Source organism: Pipistrellus kuhlii, unplaced genomic scaffold, assembly GCF_014108245.1.
Source record: "Pipistrellus kuhlii isolate mPipKuh1 unplaced genomic scaffold, mPipKuh1.p scaffold_m20_p_17, whole genome shotgun sequence".
NCBI lineage: Eukaryota > Metazoa > Chordata > Mammalia > Chiroptera > Vespertilionidae > Pipistrellus > Pipistrellus kuhlii.
The window spans coordinates 30,116,083-30,126,101 of record NW_023425482.1 but is presented as its reverse complement, the minus strand read 5'-3'; the positions used below and the strand labels follow the sequence as shown (position 1 = coordinate 30,126,101).

General features: G+C 67.2%; 1 protein-coding gene across 1 annotated transcript; it reads left to right on the top strand.

Moving 5' to 3' along the window:
* The first annotated feature begins 1,165 nt into the window (after nt 1–1,165).
* CUNH16orf78 (chromosome unknown C16orf78 homolog) lies at nt 1,166–6,800 on the top strand. The gene is made up of 5 exons (XM_036440997.1): nt 1,166–1,398; nt 1,809–1,944; nt 2,365–2,485; nt 5,814–6,072; nt 6,632–6,800. Exons 1-5 carry the CDS (start codon nt 1,166–1,168, stop codon nt 6,777–6,779), a joined length of 897 nt encoding a protein of 298 aa, XP_036296890.1. The 3' UTR covers nt 6,780–6,800.
* The last annotated feature ends 3,219 nt before the right edge of the window (nt 6,801–10,019 follow it).

Sequence of the window (10,019 nt, the reverse complement as noted above, 5' to 3'; positions counted from 1 at the left end):
ATCCACACACACCTACACATACACCTACACCCCCACACCCCACCCACAGACACACACCCACAACCACACCACACCCACACACACCTCCACACACCCACACATCCACACTCACACCCACACCCACCGACACACACACACACACACACACACATAATGGTTTCAGAGAGAGGGAGGGAGAGAGAGAAACATCAATGATGAGAGAGCACCATCTATTGGCTGCCTCCTGCACTCCCCCAGCCCGAAACCCGGGCCTGTGCCCTGACCCGGAATCGAACTGTGACCTCTTGGTTCATAGGTCACTATTCAACCACAGAGCCACGCTGGCCAGGCTGAACCCTGGATGTTTTAAAAGACGATGTGCCCTTATTTCCAGAACACTTTGCAGGCTGCAGCAAACAGCGCCCGCGGACCGAACACCACCCGCCCCAGGTCCCAGCCCCCGAGGGGGTCCCAGCCCCTGAGGAGCTAAAACGCAAGACTGACAGGCAGGGCAAGGCCAAGGTCCTGGGGTCACAGCCAAGGACGCAGAGCCAGGGGCCGCCCAGGCCTCCCGCCTTGAGTCCAGGGCCTGGCCCTCGTGGAAAACCCCGTGGATTCCCCGTCAGAGCACACGCCCGGGTCCCTCAGAAAGCAGCCCCGCTCCTGTCACGCCCCCTCCCTGTGTGAATTCTGTTGTTGCTTCCCTTTGGCCCCCCTCTCCTTTCTGTGTGAGACGACACGTGGGTTCCAAGGTCCCGCCCGACCGGCCGCTGCCCGCTCCCCGGCGCCGTCCCTCACTGGCCGCCCGGCCGCCCGCGTCCCTCCCGTGTGCCTGCGTCCATCCTGCCACAGGCCCTTTGCACCTGCTCCTCCGTCAGGGCCGGAGGCTGTGGGGCCAGCTCGCTCTTCTGCGCCCAGCCCCGCCCGTCCGGCCCTCCCGTCGCCGGCTTCAGAGACCACAGACCCTCCCCGTGCCCCCCGCCCCCTCCGCAGGCCACTGTGGCTCAGAGAGCGCTCTGACTGACAGCCCAGCGTGACCTCACAATCCCCTCCGGCCCGCCCACCCTGAGGGCACCTCCCGGCGGCCCGGCCCTGACTCTGCCCTCCCTGCCCTCGCCCGGAAGCCAGGCCGGACCCCGGGGTCACCCAGGCGAGCAGCGAGGGACAGGGGCTCCGGAGCGGCCGGATGCAGGGCCTCAGCACCATCATGCAGGAGAACGCCGAGGGCCTGAAGGACCTCATGCCCGAGGAGCGCAAGTCCATGTGGCGGACGGCCGATGAGCGGCGCATGTCGGACCTCACGCGGGTGATGGAGTGGCTGGAGCGGCGGCGGGGGAGGAAGGTGTCACTGGCGCAGAAACAGGCGCAGGCGCAGGCGCAGCCCCAGCCCCAGCCCCCGCCGCCCCCGCCGCGCAAGGTGTGCCCCGGAGGGACCTGCCAGGGAGGCTGACGCCCGCCTGTCCCCGAGCGGGTGGACGGGACGGGCTCGGGGGGAGGGCGGGAGGAGCTTTCAGCCCGGGGGGGGGGGGGGAGATGGAGGGCTATCAGGGGAGGGGGGTGTCGGGGGGGGGGGAGACCAGGGGGAAAGTCCTGGCGGACATCAGAGCCGGTCGGAGAGCAGGCCGCTGTGGCCCTGATGGGTGCCCGGTAGCTGGGCGATGACGCAGGCATGGAGGCGAGGCAGGGGCGCTGTCTGTCTGGGTGAACTTCTCAAAGGCTTGACGAGGGCGGGCACTGAAGGCCCCTCGGTGGGTGTCTGAGGCGGTCTGGGGGGAGGGAGGGGGCGGGCGTGCCAGCACCACGGAGGGGTGGGGGGCGGGCGGGCACAGCTGTCTCTCTGCCCCCCAGAAAGTCAACAAGACGCCCTGGATGCCCGTGAAGACCCTGGGGAAGGAGGCCAAGAAAGCCAAGGCCATCGCGAAGAAGGCGAAGGAGAAAGCCCGCCAAGTGACCTTCGAGCAGGTAGTGGGGCCTCGATGGAGCCCCAGAGCCCCCGCCCCCGGCTGCATTTCCAGGGACCTCACAGCTACCCCTGTCCCCCACCCCCACCCCCAACCCCCACCCGACCTCCCCGTGACCCCCGAGGCCGCTCAGGGGGGTGGGGACAGACAGAGCCGCCCCAGCCCTCACCCCGCCCCCCAAGATAAAGCCCCAGAGCCCCGCCCTGGGCTGCGTTTCCAGGGACCTCACAGCTACCCCTGTCCCCCACGCCCTGCCCCACCCCCACCCCCACGCCCTCCCCCACGCCGACCTCTCCGTGACCCCCGCCGCCCTCAGGGGGGCGGGGACCGGACTGAGCCCCAGCCCAGCCCTTCTTCCCTCCAGCGCCCCTCCCTGCAGCGCCCCTCCCTCCAGGGTGCCTCCCTCCAGGGTCCCTCCCAACAGCCCAAGCTGAGCCGGCCGGAGGACGCCGCCTCCTACCGCCGGCTGTTCAGCGCGGAGCAGAAGGGGAAGCGCCTGAGCATCGTGCCCGGGAGCTACACCAAGGAGAGCCTGGGCAAAACCGGTGAGCGGCACCCAGCCCAAGCCCCCGGCCGCCTGCCCAGGGCCTCGCCCTGCCCCCCGGGCCTCGCCTTGCCCCCGGGGCCACGCCCTGGCCCCCCGGGCCTCACCCTGGCCCCCTGGGGCCTCGCCCTGCCCCCCGGGCCTCGCCCCGGCCCCCCCGGGGCTCTCCCCGGCCCCCCTGGGCCTCGCCCCGGCCCCCGGGGCCTCGCCCTGCCCCCCGGGGCCTCGCCCTGGCCCCCCGGGGCCTCGCCCTGCCCACCGGGGCCTCGCCCTGACCCCCGGGGCCTCGCCCTGCCCCGGCCCCCCGGGGCCTTGCCCTGACCCCCGGGCCTCGCACTGCCCCCCGGGGCCTCGCCCTGCCCCCCGGGCCTTGCCCTGCCACCCGGGGCCTCGCCCTGCCCCCCGGGGCCTCGCCCTGGCCCCCCAGAGAGCGCCCCGGCCGCATCCCCAGCGAGTGGGGGCGCTCTCCGCAGGGAACTCCGTGGGGGGAGCGGAGCCCGGGCGGTGCGGCTCAGTGGTTACGGCCCCGGCCCTCGGGCCCAAGGGTCTCGGGTTCGAGGGTGGGTCCAGGCCTTGTGGGTTCGCTCCTCGTGTGCAGGAGGCAGTCAGTTGTGTCTCTATCGCATCGGTGTTCCTCTCTCTCTCTCTCTCTCTCTCTCTCTCTCTCTCTCTCTCTCTCCCCCCCCCATCCCTCACCCCCACCTCCCTCTTCCCTCCCTCCCTTTCACTCTCTAAAAATCCATGGAAAACATACCTTCGGGTGAGGATTAAAAACACACGACGGAACCATATAAAAATAGAAGTAAGCGGAGGTGCCAAACGGGGGCATCACTGGTTTAAAATAAAAACCTGCAGCCCAGGGCTGTGGGAGAAGTAGAAACCGGGAAGGACCAGCGAAGAAGGGAGAGCGAGCGGCAGGGATGCGGGGCGGGAGGGCCAGCGCCCACTCGGGGACGAGGAGAAACACCGCCCTCCGCCCAGCTCACACGCAGACCCGGGGCCACGGACACAGACGTGCGGGAATGCGAGGAGGATCGGTCAGACACACACACCGCGGTGGTGGGCGCTTCGGGGTGACCCTGGGGAGGAAAGCTCACCGGCTCCCGGTGCCCCCGTTCTCGCTGACGAGGAGCAACAGGGCCGGTTCCACCCCGGTCTCTGGAGCCGTCACAGAGCGGTCACCCAGCGTCCCCCACAGACCGCGGGCCCCGGGCGCGAGGTGTGCGGCCTTCATCCTACAAGCGCCCGGGTCCTCACCGTCAGACAGGACGCAAACGGAGCCGGCCCCGCGGGAGCCCAGAGCCGGGAGGGTAAAAGCTCCCGGCACAGCCTCAGTGCGGGACACCGCCCACCGGCCTCCGTGTTCGCGGTGAATGCCCACCGCCCGCCGGGGGCAGTCCGGCAGGTTGGGACGGGCCAGGGCCGCGGTCGGCAAACTCCTCCGTCCACAGAGCCAGTTATCAACGGCACCACGATGGCCACGTCTTCGGAGAGCCACAGTTTTTAAACGTAAACGTCTCCTAACGCCACGTCTTCAACACAGACTCGGCCAGGCCGTTGTGTTTTGTGGAAGAGCCACCCTCCAGGGGCCAAAGAGCCGCAGGTGGCTCGCGAGCCGCGGTTTGCCGGCCACGGGGCGAGGGCATCCATGGCCACCTATCTGATAGCACCGTGGATGGCATCGGCACGTGACCCGGAAAAGCGTCCGATCGCGGACGATAGAAAATCAATGAGCAGAAGCGACGGGGCCTGAGCCGCCCGCCGCCGTGTGGAGCGGACGGAGCTGGTGGGAGAAGCTGGGAGGAGGGGACCAGAGGAGGAGATGGATTCCCCAAAGAGCGGCTGGGTGTCTCTCCGGGATGGAGGGCTACGCCCTTTTCAGGAAAATCGGGCACAGAACCAGGCGTGACTGCATGGTCAGTATTTTTTTTTTTTTAAATATCTTTTTATTGATTTCAGACAGGAAGGGAGAGGGAGAGAGATGCACCAGTGATGAGAGAGAATCATGGGCCGGCTGCCTCCTGCACGCCCCCTGCTGGGGATGGAGCCTGCAGCCCGGCCTGTGCCCTGACCGGGAATCTGACTGAGCTCCTGGTTCAGAGGTCAATGCTCAGCCGCGGAGCCAGGCCGGCCGGGCACTGCTGGCCGGCGCTGCGTTGGGAGGCAGTCTCACTTCTGAAAATAGAGGAAGGAAGAGCCCTACCCATGTGGCTAGAGAGCATCGGTCTGCGGACTGAAGGGTCCCCGGGTTCGATTCCGGTCAAGGGCATGTACCTTGGTTGTGGGCACATCCCCAGGAGGGGGGTGTGCAGGAGGCAGCTGATCGATGTTTCTAGCTCTCTATCCCTCTCCCTTCCTCTCTGTAAAAAAATCAACTATATTTTTAAAATAAATAAATAAGTAGTGGAAGGAAGATATTGTACTTCCATTTTCCCTAATATATTCGCATCGCGGCAAACCTCAAGGAAGTCTAGTCAGATACCCATGCTGGTTGGTGAACCAGAAAAAACATTTAAAAACAAAAAATAAGTCTTTTTTTTTTTTCTCTATTAGTCACACCAGTTAGAAATGGAAACGGGAAGAAATTATACACCAAGTTAAAAAAAATCTGTAAAATATTTAAGAGTAAATTTAATAATCAATCAATCAATCAGGTCTACAAGCTCTAACCCCAAAAGTATTTCATTCAGTACAAATCCCACTCTTGGGCGACATCAGACGCCAGTTCATGTATTTCTGCTTTTTGACCTTCTGCACCCACCCCTCCTCCCCCATACCCTCTCCTCCCTCTGCACCCGCCCCTCCTCCCATTCACAACACTCTCTCCTCCCCTTTCCGTCTGTCTGTCCTTTCAAAGCCCAGCTCTGCTGATCAGTGGTTCCCAGTTGCTCTCCTCTGGTCCCTCCCTTGAACCCTGAGAGGCTGATGGTGCTTTCAGGCGGCCTGTGTGTGGGGGGCAGAAGGTGGAGAGAGAGAGTACGGACAGAGGGGAGAGGAGGAGGGGGAGGAGGGGCGGGAGGAGCGAGGGGAAGGGGAAGGTTGGACCTGTGCTGAGGAGGAGGCCATGCGAGGCCTGGGGAAGGGTCAGGGGAAGTCCTGGGCCTTGCCCCCTCCCCCTTCAGCCCCCGTGCCCCCCTCCCCCTCCCCCTCCGGCCCCCTCCCCCTCCCCCTCCAGCCCCCGTGCCCCCCTCCCCCTCCCCCTCGGCCCCCGTGCCCCCTCCCCTTCCCCCTCCAGCTCCCGTGCCCCCTCCCCCTCCCCCTCGGCCCCTGTGCCCCCTCCCCCTCCGGCCGGTGCCTCGCCCAGCTGACCGGCCGCGGTGCTGACCCAGTTTCAGAGCTGGAGATGAAGGACTCGCTGTCCACGGAGCCCGCCCCGCGGCTGATGTCCTTCCACCACCAGAGCATGACGGACCCCATGCTGCAGGACACCCTCTTCGGCGCCCGCAAGTCCACGCTCCTGCGCGAGTGGATGGGCAAGCTGCCCGACACGGCCTACGAGCGCCGCATCAAGAGCCTCATGGAGAAGGGCGTGGAGCCCAAGGTGGAGATGGTGCGGGCGCTCAAGCCCGAGGAGGTGCTGAGCTGCCGGTGAGGCTGCCCCGCCGTCCCTGCGCGGCCCCACCTGCCCCTCCGCCGCCCCGCCGTCCCTGCGCCCCCCTCTGTCCCCGTCCGGACCCCCCATGTGCCCCTCCGTCCCCGCCCAGACCCCCGCCCGCCCGCCCGGTCCGGGTGGACATGGCCTTTGTGGGGAGGGGACGGCAGGGGCGGTGCTTGTGCACATGCCGCCACATTGATTTCCAAACGACTTCGTTACCCACTCAGCCGGCCGGCGTGGTTCCGGGGCTGAGCGTCGACCTGTGAGCCAGGAGGTCAGGGTTCGATTCCCGCTCGGGGCACAGGCCCGGGTGTGGCTCCATCCCCTGTGCGGGGCGTGCAGGAGGCAGCCGATGAGTGACTCTCATCATGGATGCTTCTCCCTCCCTCTCCCTTCCCCTCTGACATCAATAAAAATACAGGAAAAGACAAAACCTCCCAGCAGCTCGGAGGCTCCCTGTCAGCTCCAGGGAGGCCTCACACGCCTGGGGCGGGGGTCTGGCCTCGCTCCCCGTGCCCCCTGACCCCTGACCCCTGACCCCGGCCCGCACAGGTACCTGCGTCTGTCCAAGAACAACATCCGCACGCTGCTCAAGCTGTGTACGGACGCGGGCATGGCCGTGGACATCCACCCCCACATGGTGGAGTCGGAGATCGACGCCAAGAAGGTGTTCGCCCCGTACCCCAGCGTGTCCCTCTGAGCCGCACCCCCAGGCTCCCCCCTCCCCGCACCCCTGGGCCCTCCCCGGGCCCTCCCCAAGCCCTCCCCCGGGCCTCCCCGGGCCTCCCCGGGCCTCCTGGGACGGTGCTGACCTGCAAACAAGGCCCAGCTGCATGGACGGTGGTGCCCGGGCCTTTGTCCTCCCTCCGCGGGGCGCGCCCCCAGCCCTCCCCCCAGGCTGCAGGCCCGGGGCCCCCCGCTGCAGGGGGACGCGGTGGGGGCTGGTGGGGGACACACGCACCCACCCAGGTCTGCACGCCGCGTGGCGAGGCCTGTGGGCGCCGGCTCTGTGGGTTGGGAGGAGACCGTCAGGGCTCAGAGACAAGGATTTCTGGGGTGAGAAGAAGCCCGGAGGGAGCAGCCCGCTGTCCCCGGTCGAGAGGCAGCAGCAGTGGGAGTGTCCTCCCCTCGCTTGCTCTGCGTCCGCGTCCCGGAGGCCGGAGGCCGGGCAGAGCTGCAGGCCCCGCTGCCCCAAGCCGCTGCCTCGGAGGTCAGGAGCCGGGCCCTCTGGTCACTGCCCTCAGCCCCGCGCCCTGTTCCCTCCGCTGTGAGGCGGTGGCCATGCCCGAGGGGACGGCGCTGGGTCACCCCGTACTGCCCTCCCTGCTGGTCTGGCTCTTCCAACTGCCCTCCCCTGCAGGCCTGTGTTCCCTCATACTGCCCTCCCCTGCTGGACTGATCGCCCCCAACTGCCCTCCCCTGCTGGACTGATCGCCCCCAACTGCCCTCCCCTGCTGGACTGATCGCCCCCAACTGCCCTCCCCTGCTGGACTGATCGCCCCCAACTGCCCTCCCCTGCTGGACTGATCGCCCCCAACTGCCCTCCCCTGCTGGACTGATCGCCCCCAACTGCCCTCCCCTGCTGGACTGGATGCCCCCAACCGCCCTCCCCTGCAGGCCTGTGTTCCCTCATACTGCCCTCCCTGCTAGACTGATCGCCCCCAACTGCCCTCCCCTGCAGGCCTGTGTTCCCTCATACTGCCCTCCCCTGCTAGACTGATCGCCCCCAACTGCCCTCCCCTGCAGGACTGGATGCCCCCAACCGCCCTCCCCTGCAGGCCAGGGTTCCCCCAACCACCCTCCCCTGCAGGCCTGTGTCCCCTCATACTGCCCTCCCTGCTAGACTGATCGCCCCCCAACTGCCCTCCCCTACTGGACTGATCGCCCCCAACTGCCTTCCCCTGCAGGACTGGATGCCCCCAACCGCCCTCCCCTGCAGGCCAGGGTTCCCCCAACTGATCTCCCCTGCAGGACTGGATGCCCCCAACTGCCCTCCCCTGCTGGACTGATCGCCCCCAACTGCCCTCCCCTGCTGGACTGATCGCCCCCAACTGCCCTCCCCTGCTGGACTGATCGCCCCCAACTGCCCTCCCCTGCAGGACTGGATGCCCCTAACCGCCCTCCCCTGCAGGACTGGATGCCCCCAACCGCCCTCCCCTGCAGGACTGGATGCCCCCAACCGCCCTCCCCTGCAGGACTGTGTCCCCTCATACTGCCTTCCCCTGCTGTACTGATGGCCCCCAACTGCCCTCTCCTGCAGGCCAGGGTTCCCCCAACTGCCCTTCCCTGCTGGCCTGGTCACCCCTAACTGCCCACAACTGCCCTCCCCTGCCAGCCATCTTGCGGTGGCCATCTTGTGTCCACAAGGGGGCAGCCATCTTTGGCCACATGAGGGCAGTCATCGTGTGTCTTGGAGTGATGGTCAATCTGCATATTACTCTTGTTAGATGGGATAGATTTCTTTTTTTTAAGAGAAGTTAGAGGCGTGTACACTGGGTGGCGCTGGAGCCACCCATTGAGAATGCCCTGGGAGGGACGGCTGCCACTCTGTCACTGAGGGCGCTGGGTGTGGGCCCAGGGAGAGGCAGCCTGGCCCGGGTGACTGTCGGGGTCCCTGAAACAAAACGGGGGTGGGGGGAGGGCAAGAGAGAGGAAGGCAGGAGCCGGGGTGCAGATGGGCCGGTGGGGGAGAAGCCGTCAGCGACCACAGCGGTTCCGTGGTCAGGGCCACGGCCGGCGGAAGCAGGGGAGGGGCGGGGAGGGCGAGCTCGGAGGCGGGTGCTGTCAGAGGGACCCCGGAGGGGGCGGCTGGAAACGGGTCTGGGGCCGGACGTCCCACGGCAGGCGCCCCGGGGCTGTGCCTCTGAAGCCTCCAGAGAAGGTCCTGGGCCCCCGGCTGCCCGGTGTCCGTGGCTCCTGGCAGCCCCTCTCCCACCTCCGCTCCGGCTCTGCACGGCGTCTCCTGGTCTCTGTTCTCCTTGTGAGGACGCCAATCCGAGGAGTCGGTCCCCGCCCACATGACCGCACGGTAACCTGGTCACTCTGCAAAGACCCTGTTTGCCAAGGACACGGAAGCACCGGGGCCAGGACTCCGGCCAAAACTCTGGGGGGGCGCAGTTCGGCTCACGGCGGAGGCCAGGCGTGAGGAGGCGGGGGCTCCGAGGGAGGCAGAGAGGCCCCAGACCCTGAGCTCAGGACAGTTGGCACGGGGCCCCTCCCCCCAGCACCTCCCTGACCTGGTCCGGCCGCCTCCACTGCCCACACTGCCACCTCCGCCCACGGAGACGGCTGGAATGTGGGCCCAGGCAGGTGGCCCCGGAGGCAGGCCCGCCTGGCACGCCGCTCCGGCCTCAGCCGGGGCTCCGGGAGACTCTCCAGGAGCCACGTCCCCGGTTCCACACACTCACCCACCCACAGGCGCCCCCTGTCCACAAGGCGGAGTCACTGTAGCCAGCGTCCGCCCAGCCCCTGCTGAGTTCAATGCCACAGCTTCCCTCGGGGCGGGGGTTGGGTATGGCCGTGGGAAGCACACCCCTCAGGCCTGGGCTCTGCGGCCCAGCAGGTGGCAGGCCTCCCGGGCCCACAGCGGACTGGGGAGAAGGGAGAGGATGTCCGAGGAGAGGATGTTGGACGAGAGGCCCCCTCCCCCCAGCCGCTAGGCCACAGTGCTCTGCGGGGTGCAGAGGGTTTTCAGGTGCCCCCATGGCCTAGGGAGCCTCCCACTCAGCTTCCCGAGGCTCCGGCCACGGGAGTCCACGGTGAGCCCCACGATCCACGGAGAAGGGTGAGAAAGGAACGTTCCCGGGGCCTGGGCAGGCAGCACGCTGCAGTGTTTCCCACGCTCGGCAGCGACCTTGTGCGTGGTGTGGTCAGACTGCATCTTCTAAGACGGTGGCCGCCAGAATCAGAGGTAGACTCTCATGTACCGGTGAAGGCCGTG

Excerpts from the sequence above, each read along its gene's own strand:
- CUNH16orf78 (XM_036440997.1), top strand. The coding sequence starts at position 1,166 with ATGCAGGGCCTCAGCACCATCATGCAGGAGAACGCCGAGGGCCTGAAG. Across the intron at positions 1,399-1,808 it reads CCGCCCCCGCCGCGCAAGGT|CTGTCTCTCTGCCCCCCAGA; the intron begins GTGCCCCGGAGG and ends GGGCGGGCACAG. Across the intron at positions 2,486-5,813 it reads GGAGAGCCTGGGCAAAACCG|TTTCAGAGCTGGAGATGAAG; the intron begins GTGAGCGGCACC and ends GTGCTGACCCAG.